This window comes from Harpegnathos saltator, unplaced genomic scaffold (genome assembly GCF_003227715.2).
Source record: "Harpegnathos saltator strain DR-91 unplaced genomic scaffold, Hsal_v8.6 scaffold414, whole genome shotgun sequence".
NCBI classification, from domain to species: Eukaryota; Metazoa; Arthropoda; class Insecta; order Hymenoptera; family Formicidae; genus Harpegnathos; species Harpegnathos saltator.
The window spans coordinates 205,963-223,629 of record NW_020230222.1 but is presented as its reverse complement, the minus strand read 5'-3'; the positions used below and the strand labels follow the sequence as shown (position 1 = coordinate 223,629).

Here is a 17,667-nt window from a genome sequence, read left to right as displayed (position 1 = left end):
GTGACAAGAACATATCGCAGTGTATTAGTTTATTTATGAAAGATCTGACACGCGCGGTATGTCGGGGCTAGACTTATCGCTTCCCGCAATTTTCACGCTGATATCCTACGCAGCGACCGTCGTTTCTGTTACAATTATCATATTTCTCGCCTCCGGGCATCCGTTGGACGAGATAAATAAACTCCACGTAATATCGTCGCGATACCGACACTCGCGTGGTCCGGCGGTGGAAGGTGATTAATTTTCCACTTATATAAATGAAATTCACTCCTCGAGCTAATTTGTTTTCCTTCGTCGTCGTGCGAAAAAGAACTGCCGTCTTGAGGCATCGAGAATTCACAGGACGCGAATAAAAAGCGAGAAGAACTAAAGTGAAACACTTCGGGACTCGTACGCGAGCACGCGATATGTAAATACGGCGATAAACTTCCATATAATACACCCGTTGGAGTTTTTATAGATGATTACAACGTGCGAGAGAAACAACGCTGTTTGCAATTCCGGCCGGATGTTCGCTGTCGGCCATCTGTAGCGATAAACGGGCGGCGTTCACAAATTTCGAACGTATGTTGTAATATCGCTCGTAAAGGTTCAACGTGATTTCTCGCCTATAATATCGGTCGTCCCGCAGAGAGGTCGCGTTCGATAATTTCCGATATGGGCAGTTTTAGGTGCTCTTTCGGGTCTCCGACTTACATCCTGAAATAAACCGCGGTCTCCGTAAGAGGAAAAAGCGCGCACAAGATGGATACGTCACACCGTAGGAGATAGAATGCGATGTGAGAGAAATGACGACGATAAATGTACAGCGGCGATACGCTCGGCGACACAAAGTGTCGAACGACACGAGCGATTTGACAACGGCGACTTGGACAACAATGATTTGATAAATTGGCAACCGATAAATCCCGAGGCACTCTCGGAGAGCCTCGATGCGTTCGGCCGGCATTAATCATGTCACATCGCAAAACAGAAGTAATGGCGACAGTGAAAGCTTACATTTGTAATGATTGTATTACAAGAAAACGCGCTTTCCTAGCCTGATAATTATCAGTAAGCTTAGCGCGTTGTAGTCCGCGGCTGATTAATCGAGCTTTTTCCGACTGATGCAATCTTAACGACGATTCAACCAGTGCTTTCGGTTCCGCTACTTTCCGAGCGATAAAACAAAGCGGAAATTGCCGGTCGCCGGCGCGATGAAAGTTATATTTTTAAATCCACCCCTGCCTCTCCACCGCGCAACCGGATCGATCTTTGCACTCGAGGGCATCCCGCGCATTCATGTCGTCGAACATTTTTATCGCAAGATAACGTTCTCGCGCAGGACTCGCACGACGATATCGGCGCGACGGTCGGTGGACTCGAGATGAGAAAGGAGGAAAAAGAAGAAAAAAGAACGGGTCTTATTTCGCGAGCGCGATTCGCGTAAGTTCGGGCGAAGTTTTGATTGCATAATTGTACGCTCGCCCGAGTTTCCGTGTCGATCAAGAAATTCATAAAACAATTTGCATGATATCATTTCGAGCCGCGCGATACAGGCGCCTCATTTTACGCACGCCGTGCACATCCGATTCGGCTAATGCTGATTATGCGGGAAATTAATTATGCAAGTCCGCGCAAAATATTATCGCTGATATCACAGACGTCGTAAAATAAGTTCGGCGTCGGCGAAATTAGAATCACAACAAAATGCAAATGCGCAAACGCGTCCGTATAAATTTTTCATTAATTTCCATTGTCCCATAATACGAGATTCGATGATAATAATAAAAGAAAAATGTCTCTTTCCCTCTCTCTTGTAAAGCGAAATTTCACAAATCCGGCAAATAAATAAATAAAAGGGAGAGTTCATTTTCATGTGAAAATAAAAGTTACGCGTATGCACTTTTATCGTTTCTCTGCAATTCAGCGGGCTTTTATCCGCCCGCTGGAAATCTTCGCCGCCGCTATTGCCGACGCAATATTGTGTTTAGCATTAGCAGAGAGAAGCGCATTCTCGTCGTGTCTTTAAATATACGACCGATTCGATCAGCGTGTGGACTGGAACGTCACGTTTACACGCGCGCGCGCGCGGGGGACAAAAATACACGTCACGTTCGTGATATAACACTTACTTATGCGCGTCTGTTGAGAATGCGGCTCGTCATATCCCTCCGGTTTGTCCGGATCTGAAAATAAAAGAGCTTTTAACGCCGAAGGCAGCCGCGTATCGTCGCGAGGCGAGGTAGGGGGAGGGCACAATTGCGAATTCTAACGCGGGAATAAAAGTGTCGCGCTGGAATACGGCAAATCCGTCCGTGGTTCGCATCGCGCGATCTCAAGGATATCCGGCGGCGAGGAAGATATCTTCCAGCAATCGCGATTGCCCGAAGATAATTCATGTGTAACTAGGGGATGAGTATGAAATCCATACAGCGGAATGATTAATTGTCCGTTCGTCAGCTAGCTGTAGGAGATTGTAACGAGATATCGCCCAAGACAGCTCATTACGACGTACGCGGATATAATTGTGAAGCAGCCGCGAAATGCGTTTCGTGGTATTATTCTGGTGTAATTTCTTTTTATTGCGCTACATTCAATGCCGAATATTATGAAAAATGAGTATCGTTCCGCTGTTTCAGACCCGACCTAAAGATATATGCATTTCGCAGATTTTCAGCGCGTTTCAAAACGCACGCGTTACCGGGAAAGAGGGGGCGCACATTTTATCCTGATTAAAATCGTACTGAAATCTAAATCCGCGTCAAAGATGCGCGATTCGCTGTGAAAAATATCGAACCGCGCGGAAATATCGATTTATCATTGTGAAATAAACTGTAGAGTATATTTCGTTGTAGCGGCGATACGATTCCTTTAAATTCGACGCCGCATATTATGAAAAATGAGTCTCATTTCGTTAGGTTCGCGAGGTCCGATCTGAAAATATGTGTGCATATTTCGCGGATTTGTAGCACGCTTTACACACGTGTAAAATATACGCGGTGTGCGAGAGCCGTGCGCTCTGTACTAATTAAGACTGTATTTAAATCTGAATTTTCCCAGCTGCAGCTGCGTGATCGGCGCGGAAGGCAAAAATGTCGGATTTCGCCTGGCGTGAAGCTCGCAAAATGTAAAGTGGAACGACAATCACCTCGCACCGAGAGCTGCACTGCATACATGATCTTCGGCTCCGTATTGACCTGGCACTCGTACTTGCCAGAATCCGTCTTCCTGGCGTTGTCCAGCCTGAGAGTCCAGGCGTCGCTGCCCGGCGTGTGCTGGGCTCCGAATCGCGCGTCCGAGCTGAACGCAAAATTTCCCGAAGTAAGGATATGCAGGTCCTTGCTCCTCATCCAGGAGACCTGAAGTCAAAAGCGCGAGTTATTGGATTACCGGACGAGGAGTTCCTCGCGAACTCGGATCCATGCGCATCCTCGAGGCTCTCCCATTTTTCCGCGACGGCCGATCTTAATCCGATAGACACCCTTGAGCCGTCCGGACCGACGGATACGCGTGTGTGCGCGCTCGTTTGCACCACGAACGGTTTTCGCGCGTTCCTTCGTCGAGATAACGATCATCTGCAAGGAGAAATCTCTTCTCGATAATTCGCAATCGGCTAACGACGAGTCAGCGCGACAGCTTCGAACGAACGCCCGCGAGTGTGCCGCGAGGCGCGTTTCCGCGTGACGTTTCCTCAATCGAGCGCGAAAATACTCGAAAGCGAAGCGCAGCGCTTAGACGCTACTACCGTGACGCCGGTACAAAGTGCGTAGGTAATTGCACACACGCACACACACTCGCGATAACGTCGGCGAGCGTAAAGCTGTGTCATTTATCAGGCTGGCATCATTTGGCCGATGCGCTCGACCGCGCGCGCGCGCGCGCGAGCGCGTCTTAAAATCCGAGGAGGCCCGCGCGGAACGCGCACCCATCGCGCGTAAATCAAGAGGAGCGAGAGAGGGAGAGGGAGAGAGAGACATCCTCGGGCCGACTTATTCGCCTCCGTTCTCGCGGCGCCTCGCGACCGCGTTACTCGAACACGTAACATGTCGTAATACATAATAATACATTACGACGCGATAATAATAAAGTTAATGGAGCGGAAGGGAGAACATGCGGCACAGAGGATGGTAATGTGACGATGGCTGTAATGGCGCTAATGGATGTTCGATTAGTCGAGCGGCACGCAATTATTATTAATTATCATCGATACCGTACCAGTAATAGGATATTAGCTGCGACGAGTATTCCTGCCTCCTCTCTCACTCTCACCCTCACACATTCTTTCTCTCCCTTTCTCTTCCTCTCCCTTGTTCTTCGACTCTCTCCCTTCCTCGTTTAGAAGCGTTTCCCCATCAAGTCTCAATTAAGATAAAAGCGAATAACGAACGCGCGACGTTCGTTCTTTTACGCAAGGATTGCACGTGTCGCAAAAGGAAGAAGGAAAACGCGGCATTATCGCTATCAGTTTTGCATGTTTGCCGATAAAAATCCCTCTCCCTCAACCCCTCCCGACTCTGGCAATCTGTGAATTATTACGATATAATAAGCTTCGTTTCTTGCGCGCATTCTTTCTGTGACACGACGGTTTTTACAGCCCTGTTTTTGTGTCATTTTTAAACAGGGCAATGCGACCGTGCGCTGAGCGCGCGCAGGACTCAAAGGATGTATCCGTTTTAAGCCAGCCGAGCGCTACGTAATTCTCTCTGATTACCCATTCTCTTTCTCGCATTTTTCCCTCGTTGTATTAACGTGAAAGTCTCGCGCAACTCACTTCGGGCACATTACCGGCATTAATGAATTTCAGAAAGGATCAACCCTCCAAGTCTCATCTATCGACATTCGCGAGCACGTCGCGCGCGTGTATATTCGCGCCGCGTCGGCGCAGCGACTGCCACGATTCAAGCGCAGGATAACCAAAGCATTATAAAAAAATGGCCGGGGGACTTGTGATTTCACGAAGAAAGCACATCCAAATTTACATAACTGCATTTTTTACTTCCTCCAAGGGGGGGAGGAAGGACGCTTGACAAAACACTGAAAGAAACAGGTCGACACACTTTGTAGGTGATTCGATTTCCTATCGCACCAAGACGCCTCTGCTTATCACCGCTCGCGCGATTGTCCAGCGCGTTCGAGACTTCCGTTTCTCCGATTTTTATTATCGGTCCTTTCCCACCCCCTCAAAGTCCAGCGGGACGCCTTCGGTTTTACGAGCGGGATGTTCGCCCAATGACGAGCCGAAATTTTTGCAGCGAGTGCAGCGTCGCGGACGAAAGGTGCAATCCGATGAATATGGTTACCGGACAGTGTGTGCCGCGCGGCTTATCCGATTCTCATATTTTTCGACACTCGGCCGGCCAAACGGTCGGATATTAGATATCCGGTTATCGGCTGGTAGTCATTTCCGGTCTATATCCAGTTACCATTTTCCCATTGGCCATTCCGCGAGATGCCTCGGCGTGTATTAGCTTCGTCGAGGAACGCCCGGGAATAAATGATGGGCCCCCCGCAGTCCCCTTTCTCCCTCCCTTCCCCTTGCCGCGGGCCAACCCCTATGATTTGTTGCGCCGCGCCTCGTCGCGGCGAAAAAAACCCATCGATTTGCGCGCGGCCGCAAAAACGTGAGACGTCCGCCGCCGACGCGGCTTAGAGCGGCTTTTAATAACGTGTATCGCAAGCAGCGCCGGGGATTCCCCGAACGCACCGCGCCAATTTCTGTTTAACCCTCTTGTCTCCTCGAGCTCTTCCGGAAAGAAACCGCCCGCGAGAGTCTGAAAAAGCTGCGACGCGCGAGCGTATCGCGCGTGTCCGGTCTTTCTATTTTCTTAGTGAGCGTTGTTGCGTTCTTTTAGCGAACAGAACTGCGTGCGATCGATCGAATGTTGGCCGCTTCGACATCTTCTTAGGTAAAAAGTAACTTAAATCTTGCAATGCAGCCGCGGTTAAATAACGCTCGTTTCAACGAACGGATGCGAGATGACACTCGCGACCGATCCGCAGAATAAAACTCGAACATTTTCCTCTTGCTTTAACGATCGGTAAATAACGTCGGCATAATTCCGAGTATTTTCGCAGGGATGGTCAGTAAATAACATCAGCAAATAACGTCAAACTTTAGGCGAAGAGAGGACGATTGAAAAGGTCACGTTGGCTTGACGATGATTTGCTGATTATTAGAGTGACAGAGGAAAATGTACTCAGATTGTTTTCTCTCTCTCTCTCTCTCTCTCTCTCTCTCTCTCTCTCGATCGATCGATCGATCGATCGATCGACCGCTCGTGTCACGTTTGTGGTTATCTTTGGCTCTGTTGTGCGTCTTGCAGGCTGGATTTCGGCTGGAATTTCGCATTCTTTCGCTTCTGACGTCATCGATCCGCGATCCGCGATCCGCGAATAGCCGGAAACCTCAAGCGCGGCTTTAAGACGCGTCTTTTATCCTTTTTTATTTTTATTTCCTCTTCACTTTTTATCGAGCTCTCTCCCCCGCGCGACGGTATTAAATCATGCGGATTTCTTTGATTCATGACGACTAGCAGTGCCGTCGAAATACAATCGAGAACGTCCCATCGACGTGACATCGAGACTGCGAGGAGTCCAATAATCTGGACGACAAAAAAAGGCAATGGCGCGGAGTCTCGAATATTCCGTCGGCGTGGCGGAGGGAACCCGAGATTTATCGTCGTTATTAAAACAAGCGCGGTGATACACGAGCGATCTCTGGTCGAGCGAACGTGGACATTATTCAAAAGGAACAAAAGAAGTCTAGATTAATCGGTAATTAAATCGACGGCGCGGGATACCGCGGTCTACTGATACGCACGCGCTGCCGCACGACTTGCCCGCTTCTCTCCCGATTTTATCGGCTCGATTCGCCGCTTGATGTATTTGATTATCGGCTGTCGCTCGCTTTTAATAAAACATCTCGCTTTACATCTCATGAGCGGTAATCCAACGCCAGCTCGCGCTGGATCGTCATTATAAATCTCGCGAAGCGAGCCCGAAGTCTCGGGAAAGTCGTCATAAGCGCGCGATGCGCGCGAAGGAATGGCCGCGCGTAAAAGTCAAATTGATTGATGCCGCTCGAGGACAGTCGGAGCGCAAACGGCACTCAGGTTTGCGCATTTTGTACCTTTAGTGTTCCGCCGTTATTCGCTCATGAGAGTAGAAGAGGCACAAATAAACATTTCTCTCTCTCTCTCTCTCTCTCTCTCTCTCTCTCCCTCTCCCTCTCCCTCTCTCCCTCTCTCTCTCTCTCTCTCTCTCTCTCTCTCTCTCTCTCTCTCTCTCTCTCTCCCTCTCTCTCAGAAACACGTAACTTGCGAAACCGCAATTGCCATTTTTAATTTTACGATAATCCAAGCTACTCGCTGGTACCCACCGACTGTCGCTCTCTCCACCTTTCATTTTTGCGCTGAAGACGGCAAGAATCGACCGAGCTTCATTCTCGGTCTCGTCACCTGCGAATTCGACCGAAAGGCGACCGGTTTAACGCATGCACCGCCCGCGGCAACAATCTCGGCCAGTGCTAAGATTCTTCCGCTCCGCGAATGTCGGCAGTGAGAGCTAATTCACGAATTCGCACATATCGCTAAATATTTATTTTATTAGGGAGGTAAATTTCATGCTTCCAGAATGGCGGGAGGGGGGGAGGGGGACGGGAAAGCATACAGACACGGCGCGCAATTTAATTTAATAACAGCACATAATTAATTATACAACGTTACATTAGGCAATCAATTACCGTGCAACTCGGACGTCTCAACGCATATCCGGAATGTTACGTCAAAAACGGCAAATCGCTCTTCATCGCGTCCGAGGGTCGGAAAAATCGTATCAACGTTCCCGCGAGCGCGCACGCGCGCTCCTCCAGCGGAATTTCTCGCTGAGCTCCGATAAACCAAGAGAAACGACGGCCGGTATCGCGCGCGACCGGCCATAATAATCTCATTTAAATCTCGACCGGACTTTCCGCGGAAGGCCGAGGGCGGACATCCGCGCGAGCCGCGGAAAGGGGAGGACCTCCGCCCTTTTCCTTCCCCCCTCTCTCTCTCTCCCTCTCTCTCGGCGTAATGCGCCGCGGAGGGAAAGGTGGATGGCGGTCGGTCGGTTTGGCAATAACATTAGAGCGAGAGGGGCCTGCCATGCGGCACAAAACACGTTATACGGTGTGTTGCAGCGGGGGTGGTGTATCATGGCATTTGGTCGCACGCCAGTGTGCCTGAATATACCTCCAGGATGGTCCAAAATAGAACTGGCTTTGAGGTCGCGAAAGAGGAAGAAGCGGAAAAGATGACGGCGTCGGCGGCGCGGCGACCGGGAGAGCGAGAAGGAGGGGGAAAGCGACACGAGGAAGAGGACGACGATAGCGAGGAAGAGGAGAAGAGAGAAAAGGAGGGGGCAGCAGCGATGGTGCGCAAGGGGGAGCCCGGCTCGAGAGGGATGGAGTCGCCGCGGCTGTTAAGGAACGTCTTGGATACGGCGGAGGAGCAGGGGAGGAGGGAGACAAAGGACGGCAATAGAGAGCCGACATAACCGCTTTCATCTGCTGCGTCGGCACCATCCGGTATAAAAATGCAACGGCTCCTGGTCGTTCCAACATTTCGCCGTACCTTATGAGCATCCCGTCGGCCGGAATTTTCTGCAGGATGGCGGCACCTTATGCACGCCGTTTCACCAGCACATTCGGTTACTTTCGTGCGGTGAGAAGCCGCCGAGCGAACTTTGCTCGTTGTTCTCGCGCGCCCATCTCGCGGAGATAGCGGAGAAGCGTTTCTCGATTGAAACTCGACTCGGACGAGGCGGAGGAGACCTTCGCCGCAAGCGTGTCCGTTTCCTCGCGTTTTATCCGCCTCCCTCCTCGAGTGTCTCTTCTCGCGACTCTGATCTCTCCCCGACAGGCTCGGGTTGTAGGGACACGACCGGATGAGGGTGAAGCCGAAGCAAGTAACGAATCTTCTTTTTTTAGTCAACGTCCCTTTGACAAATTTTGGATTTTTCGAGGACTCGTGCCGAATTCCATCATTTTTCAGCCTCAACGGAAGGATTTACCGGCGAATGCTTGACATGCTGATAAGTCCCCCCTCTTTCACCAGGAGAAAATCCTGATTGAGGAATCACCCGGATCGTCCGCGGGACTCCAAATCTCGAAGAGCGACGACTCCGCAATGACAGCTGACAAAGAAGAATCTATCAGCGTGCCGGAGGTGCGTCGGGTGATCCTTCCGTCGAACGCACAGGGGGTGGAAGGAGCAACCAGCAACTCATCAGCGAAAGTTGGTACCTTTGGCGTTCGCTCTTCGCGATTCACAGCTCTTCCGAGCATACGTATCTATTCGCGTTCACAGCTAAAGCGCTTGCAAAATTCGGGGGCTCGTTAAGCAACGAACGAACAAACGGTAATTGTTCGGTTCAGGTCCAGAGTCAACTCCAATCACCACGATCTTGACATATAATGCTGAAGTCATCTCATCGAGTAACCTATTGCAAGCCGTCGTTAATTGTTCGATAAAGAAACAGTTATTAACGAAAGAATAATTTCATAAATAGAGCTTATTTTTCCGGCATACGGTATATATTAAAAAAAAAGAAAGCGAGGGAGTTCTTAATGACCTCGACAACATACATCGAGATGATTGGAGCTCTCTGACTTCTCTAAACTAAATGACTAGCCAAACAAACACTGAAAGGACAAGGAGGACTGGAAATAGCGGGCTTTGAATTATTATCAGGTCGAATCTGATCGATCGTTACTCCGCGACCCGCCGTGCGCGATGCACGAGTCTTTCTCCTTCGTCTTTCGTTGGAGAGAGTCCAGGGGAATTTCCCTTCCTTTTTTTTCTCTCTCTCTCTCTCTCTCTCTCTCTCTCTTTCTCTCCCTCGTCTTTTCGTCGTATTAAACCTCCTCCGTCATCTTCGGGATGTGAATACATGTAATCGATAAATTGATTTCAATTTCGGTGCGGGCGCAACAATACGCTTCCTTTTTTTCCTCGTTTACCCGTTGGTTTCACTGTCGTCTGCTGTAATCCCGATAGAAAATCTCGCTACCGGAGCTTTATTACATTATCGATTTGTTTGTTGGGATATTGCGTTCGCGTACGAGCGAGCGTTTCGCCGCGCGATCGATCTTGTTTGTTCATACATTGCGATTTTTGAACGTCCCCTCGTCCGTGACGGACGTTTCGTCGCGTGCGACTCCCCTCTCTTTCTCTCTCTCTCTCTCTCTCCCTCTCTCTGATTTCGTAGTGAAATGAAAACTCGTACCCACCTACATTTATCCAAATTCTTTCCCAGTCGTCGTGGCTGATAATTCATGGGAGGAAAGGGTGCTAACGGGAGACTGTTTGTCTAAGGGGAGGTCCCCGCATTTCCGCGAATACGCCGAGAGCTCTCGGCTCGTCGCTAGTCGCAGCACAGTTCTCAGCCCCGAGACCGTCCGACATCGTTTGCTCTGTCGTTTACCCGACGAATCACGACGCGATAGTCGTGGATGCGCCTCTCCGCTCTCAGTTAAGCGGCGAAAGTTCGTCGACGGAAGCGCACAATGAATTAGGACGGTCCCGCGCTCGCCCGAATCGAGGAAGTCCGAGGCGGGAAGTCGAGCGAAAAGAACGCTGAGGACGGGATCGGGAAGAAGCCGGCCCTCGTTGGCGCCAAAAGAAAGTCCTCGACGGCGCCGTCGAATCACGACGTTCCCCAGGTAAATTATTTATCTGCCGTTACCCTCCGCATCCCGATCATGGGAATCGCGATTCGCCCGACGCGTTTTTCAGTCCGATAGAGTCGACTCAGCACGTTCGGCGGCGAATTTACATCCAGCTCGGCTCGGAGCCGCTCCGGCGAATGTAGCCGGAAGAGATCGGCGACCTCCGCTCCATCTCCGGCTACTCTCCAGCTCCAGGATCCGCCACCCACCGAGTGGCGAGTGGAGTGGCATCGTTAACACGCTGATTGCCACGATGATTGCCGGTGGACGCCTTGATGCTCGCGACTACTCTCCAAAGTACAATCAGTGTATTCTTCACTAAAACGCGCTGCCGCTTATAACTGCTGCTTCGCTTGCGAATATAATATTTGAAGTTTCGATGTAGACCGACAACAGTGTCTGCTTTTGCCAATAAACTTCTCCCCTCGCGCTGAGAAAGATTTTTTTCCAAAATCTAGGAAATCTAATTTTCTCAGCTCCTTTCTATTCAAGCGAAAGAATTTAGATCCAAATCACGGCGGAAACCTAACCCTCACTGTGGATATTTCTGTGTTCCTCATATTTCTTCCCTGCCGATGTGTGTAAGCGATTACGTTCAATAGGTGAATGAGTGTGCAGCGTTGCGATATTATACTGCGCCAGTTATTAACGATCCCCGAATTCTGTACGATCGTCAGCGGCTTATTTAGGACTGCCTCCCCCCCTCCTCCTCGTCGGTTCGCCCTCGCGCGGAGATTTCACAGCGCTATCCGCCTGTGTGACCTAATAATTTGCTGCAAGCACACCCCGGCCGAAAATCCGCTAATTACATCGGCGGCTTCAGCGTGCTTGGGCGCGGCCTTCCTCGACGATCGAAAAGTTGAAAAATTTACGTAACCCGTACGTGCCTTGCCGCGTAATCCTCTTCGACACTCGGACCATGTGCCATTTCCGTTCGGCAGCACAATTTTTACGCCGGCGTCGGCCAGTGAAGTTTCTACTTTTTCCGATAAACGAAATCGGATTAAAAAACGGACGGTGTGCATTTTTCCTATCTGCGCGCGAGTGAAAAAAAAAAATGTTGCCGCGCGGAAGTAATGTTTGCCGGCTCGAGAGGCTCGGCCGGCGCAAAATTGTACGGCCGCAAGGACGACGACAAGGCGGAGGACGGCCGCCTCGTCCCACGGGGAATGACGGCGTCCGTCCGGGGAGCGCCGATCCTCTGCAGAAAGCAAGTTTCGTCGAACCGTAACTTTTTTAATTCATTTGCGAGCCCCGCGAACTGCGCGGCGATCGAATCATTCATTTTGCCGGATCGTTGTTGCTCCACTCTCCGCGCGTGTTTATTTAGATTAATCTCGAAAGTGGGCACACCGCCGCTGCCTGCGACATTAAGATGCAAAAAATCGCGCGCACAGCCTCGTGCGATTCCGCGGCTCTCGTCGGTTTTAATGTTCTTCATGTGAGAGAAAGAGAAATCCTCTTGATCCTTCAGCGAGCGGCTGTATCTTCTAAAGTGCGAGTGTATTCTTCATTGAAATGCTGTATTTACAAGCGGTGTGACTCAGTCACCTCGTGTAACAGCGCGCAATCAGCGAAATCTCGTTGAAAGGATACACACGCATTTTGTATGTGCAAAGTAACGGCGGAAGTAACGATTACACTCGTTAGCGTCAGCCGAAAAACGTAATTGCATCGCGCCCCGTGGCCGCTGCTAATGACAGAGATAACGTCGTCGCGAGCAAATCGCAGTTGAAAAAGAAAGCAACGGTGATGGCGTCGCAAGTCACTTGCCGTTACTTCCGCCAAGTCCGACTCTATGCGTACACGCAGAAAAATATTCTGCAGCGACAACTAGAAATTTTCCGTCACACGAGGATCCATTACAGTAACAGAAAGTTCTGTTTCGCCAAGCGGAGAATCGTCCACATTAACAACTGCGATTTCGATTGAAGGAACTGGAATTTTCCATCTTGAAAATGTAGTTACCGCGGCAGAGTATTCGGCTACACTCACCGAAGGCGTGAAACTCTCGTGTACGTAAAGAGAGATGAAATCTCAGTTACAGCGACCGCAAGATTCGTTTGAGGAACGTTCAATAACGCTGCCAATGATGCGATTTTCAACCCGAGCTTCAACCGAAACTTGCACCCTCGACAACATTAAAATGTTCAGTTCAGGTGAGCGAATATATCTCTGGGACAGCAGAAACGGAATTTCCTTTGCGTTGCAAGCGAATTTTCCGTTGACTGCTGAAAAACAGAAGGTTCCGGTTGTCGCAACTGAAATTTAGTCACATCAACCAAATAGTTTTCTCTCTCTCTCTCTCTCTCTCTCTCTGCCTATATATTTATAATAATAATAAGTATATTATATAAGTATATAAGTATATAAGTATATTTATAATATAATAAAGTGCTCGGAATATATATATATATATATATAATATTAGCTTAATTTATATATTGTATTTAATATATTATCAACTTATTATAATAAAGAAATCTCAAAAGTCCGCGCGCGTTCTCGCCGACCGAAAGGTTCTTCAGGTTGCTCGGGCGAGGCGATTTTTAAGCGTCAGCCTCGCCGCCAACGACGTCATAGATATTCCGCATACGATTCTGATCTCGATTGACCTAAACTAATCGACAACCAACAATGGTCTCGGGTCAGCGAGCTTCTATCGATTAGCTTTATTGCGTTACACGTTGCGCCAGCCACGGCCGTAATGCCGTTCGATTGCCCACGTGCTTCTGACACTCGGCGTAAATTAAAATCCGGTATGTTCCGGTCCGCTCGCTCCGACAACTCGGAGATGTAAGAGAACTGGGTCAGAGAGGGACAAAAACTCGGCGCGCTCTGTCTTCTTCGCGTCCGCGGGAGGTGCGATCGATGTGCCGTGTGCGTGTAACCGACCAATCGACGTTCGAACACTCCTTTTTTCATCGATACTGACTTTTATTTGCAGCCCGTGTTATAGCGCCGCCGTGAAATTAATGGAATCTGGATCTCTTCCAAAGAGCTATATATATAACTTCCCTCCCCTCTCTCTCTCTCTCTCTCTCTTTCTCTCTCTCTCTACATATATATTTTTTTTAATATGGTCGAGAGATCAAAAGCCAGATGACGAAAATGGAATAAATAGATATCTCTCCTCTTCAGGGATGCTTCCATTAAACGCATTCATTCGAAGAGAGAGGAAGAGAGAGAGAGAGAGAGAGAGAGAGAGTCACTCGCACCTTATGACATTTGTTAGTCATCGTTCGAGTGTCGGGTGGATAAATTTCTCGCGTAGCGGATCAACGTTTGTTAACACCACGGCGTCGGCGATTGCCGCGAAAGATTTACAGACAAACATGCTCCCGTTAATTTATAATATATTCTGCGGAATTGAGCGAATACGCAGAAGAACTCTCGCCCGCCGCTCCGTCGCCTGTCCGTAGGAGTGTCGCCAATTTTAGGATGTAGGCCAAGGAGTTTCTTTCTTTCCTTTTGTGCCCCATGCGACTCTCCTCCTCCCACCCCCGCGCGGGACTTTTGAAAGTGCCTATACCCGAGCGGTCCAATTATTTTTCGCCATTATTCGTACACCTCCTCTCGACGCGGACGTTCGACGTCCTTAGAGTTCGCTTGCCTGCTTATATAACCGCAGGAAGAGCGGCCGCGCGGCAGAGCTGGACGAAGGCTGGAAATTCGTCGCGGCTTGCTTTGTCGCGCGTTTCCTATTGTGCGACGCGAAAGAACGGCCGAACTGGGGTGCGCGCTATACATCGGGCCATGCTCTCGGCCTGCTAATGTCATTAGTCGCGATTGGTCGTATTCAGCGACGACACCGGAAACGCGGACGAGCCGCGGTCCAAGGTGTAACCGTGGTAACAACGACGATGCCGCTAATTTCGTAACGACGAAGCAGTGTGGCCCCGAAAATGCCTAAATGCGACGAGCGGACCCTTCTCGTTCAGGGCTCAGACTCGGGGCGAGATCGCGACCCGAGCACCAATTAGTTTCCCGGACGAACTGGACGACTCCTCGCCGCCGAAGGGGCAGGGAGGACGCGGATTTTGAAAAAATTTCGCAGGGGCGCGCGAGCTTCGGTGAGCAATCGCGTGTAGCAGCGAAGATTAAACTGAAAGTCGAGCATACGAGCGACGAGAAGGGGTTCGTGTTTAAAGGGTTGTCCTCGGCTAGCGGAAAGAATTTATCGCCAACTGCGCGAAGAGAACATGAAACTCTCTATCTGCGCGTTCTCGCGATCCGAGAATACGAGCGAAACGCGAGTCTCCGAGAACCTCTCTCCCTGTTCTCTCTGTTTCTCTCTTTGCCTGCTCGCTGCGTGGCGACGAGAGCGTGGCAAGAGCAACTTGTCCGGGCGAAGAAAGAAGATATGAGAATAGCAAAGAGAGAGCCGCTTTGGTAACGTCGTGGGTAGCGCACGATGCAACCTCGTCTTAGCCGTGCACGGGGCGGGGGGGAGGAAGGGGGACAGGAGTCCCCGGCGGTCGACGTTGTTTCTTAGCAAACTAACTTCATTAGAACATCAAAGATGTCTGGGCGTGGCGTGGCAGAGGGAGAGATGGTAGCCCAGCTCGACGGTGACTTCGCGGACTCTGCGGGATCAAAACAAAAAGGACAAGGGGGAGAGAGAGAGAGAGAGAGAGAGAGAGAGAGAGACTCGAGTGATGGGAGGTAGCGAGAAAATAATCAAACGCGGAAAGCCGTGCGCGACGAAAGTGCGCGGGATCGTGTGTACGAGTTCTCTCCTTTCTCTCTTTCTCTCTTCCTACATTCTAGTCTAATTGCGGCGAGCGATTTGAACCTCGCACGCCGCACACGGCCCACTCGTGCCATGCGCCGCGGGGCGCGCCGCTCAAACGTTCGTAATTCAATTAAGACTCGGGCTTGAAGAAGCCACGGCGAGCGGGAGAAAAAGGAGGACCGAGGAAACTTACGAGACCGAGCGGGCGGCAAGAAACAAATTGCAGAGATCGAGACGGGAAATTTGCGAAGAAGCGAGAGAAGAAGTCCGACGCGCGAGGAGACGAAGTCTCGCGAAAGCAGCGGAGCACGAGAAGGAGGAGGCAATTTCGAAGCGGCGAGAGGAGAGCAGCACTCTTTCGCAGGTCGCTTGCTCGGGCTCGCGAAGAGGAGAGGGATGAGAGGGCAAAAGAAACCGAGGAAAGAGAAGAGTCACACGACGGCAGAGGCGACGCGCGAATAATTACGGTGAGCGTGAGAGAGAGAGAGAGAGAGAGGGAGAGAGAGAGAGAGAGAGAGAGAGAGAGAGAGAGAGAGAGAGACAGAGAGAGAGACAGAGAGAGAGTGACAGAGAGACAGAGAGACAGGGGGAGAGAGAGCGAGAGAGAGAGAGAGAGAGAGAGAGAGAGAGAGAGAGAGAGAGAGAGAGAGAGAGAGAGAGAGAGAGAGAGAGAGAGAGAGAGAGAGAGAGAGAGCACACACGACGACGACGACGACGCGAGACACGCGTGCTCGGCGTACGATAATACCGGCGGTTCGCATCTGCGATGCGACTCGCGCACAAAGAGGCATAAAGCGAAGCGAAGAGTTCGCTTCCGCGAGGAACACGCTAGTCAGGCCAGGGTGGTTTTAGCGGCTGAACAGAGCAGTGTCGGTGTACGGCTCCTGGTCGGTCAGATGGAGGACAGAGGGGAGTCTCTCTCGCGCGCGCACCCCGAGCGAGCGTTCTACATTTTGCATACTGATGAGAGAGAGAGAGAGAGAGAGAGCACTTGCGCGACCGTCGAGCGATACGCGTGCCTTTCCTCTTCCGGTCGCCTTCTTGTCATTTCCCCGGGTTCCGCTCGCAGAGTCCAAGATGGACTCTAACGTTCCACATCTCGCTCCATGCCACTCGCCATTCGTGGACGTGTCGGAAAAGTGGCGGCGATTTCGATTAGCGTGCGATTTCGCTCGATACGCGCTGATACTGGGCTTTCGCAAACGTAATCCGTTGCAGCTGGCTTACTTCCGTCCTCTTGTACGTCCGACTCGTTCATACATTTGAGTGTAGAGACTGTGAACAGTCCACGCGACGCTGCAAAGATCACATCTGCAGAGGATGGCCTGTGCCGTCCGATCTTTATGTAGCTTCTGGTATAGAAAAATTCAAGACTTTGAAAGCTGATAGTACTCACAAAATGGGGGAAAAAGTTCTGAACAAGAATCGAAAAATTATTGTTGTCGGACTTATGAACGGTGATTTATGTCAATTAAGGCAAGTGACCTGGTCGCTCCTGGTGCTTGCGAAAGTTTTACAAAAGATTTCCTACGTGCTCCTCCTATTTCCACACACGTTTCACATTTTCGTAGAATTGCAAACTCTTTGAAAAATTCCCGACATTGTTTTAGCTACTTGATTTTGTATTCTTTGACGTAATTCCTCTAATATTTAAACAGGTCCTCCGGTGAAAGATAGATTGAACTGGGTGGTGGTCCCCTCGTTGTCTTTAATTCTCTGGACCTATTTTTTTTTACTTTAAGTTACTTGAGTCTGTGGACTTGTTTTGTTTATCCATAATCCATTAATCTAGCCGATCAATTAACCGATTTTTCTTATGAAAATCATCTGACGGACCCAACTGCACTGTGACTTTAACGGCCCGCATTGTCGCGATTTTCTCTCTGTCTCTCTCTCTCTCTCTCTCTCTCTCTCTCTCTCTCTCTCTCTCTCTCTCTCTCTCTCTCTCTCTCTCTCTCTCTCTCTCTCCCTTGTTAGTATAACCATACGGACACGAGGACATGGCTTCACGGAATCTCCGTCGGGAACGAGGAAGTCGTCAGACACGAGGGAGCGACGTCGAGTGACAGCGAGGAGATTTCGGTATACATATCGCGACGACACATCTCCTCTTCGCGCGCGCAGAAACGGCTGCGCCGGAAAGCCGCGCGCGCGCGCTGTTTACGTAATCTCTGTGCGGAGTCGTGACTGTAAAAATATCGAGGTGGATCGCCGCGGAAAATAAAAGTAAAAATGTCGGAGGGTA

At 50.2% G+C, this 17,667-nt stretch overlaps 1 protein-coding gene across 5 annotated transcripts in view; it reads right to left on the bottom strand.

Annotated features, from left to right (window-relative positions):
- Window positions 1–17,667, bottom strand: part of LOC105186125 (zwei Ig domain protein zig-8) — a 117,892-nt gene that overhangs the window by 19,378 nt on the left and 80,847 nt on the right. For all 5 annotated transcript variants that reach the window (XR_003113331.1, XR_003113332.1, XM_025301362.1 and 2 more), the window contains exons 4-5: window positions 3,131–3,341; window positions 2,115–2,168 (exon numbers count right to left, since the gene is read on the bottom strand). Coding sequence is in view for 3 of the 5 variants with exons in the window: in XM_025301362.1 (XP_025157147.1) it covers window positions 2,115–2,168; window positions 3,131–3,341 (265 nt within the window). In the remaining 2 variants the exon portion in view is untranslated. The remainder of the gene's footprint in view (window positions 1–2,114; window positions 2,169–3,130; window positions 3,342–17,667) is intronic.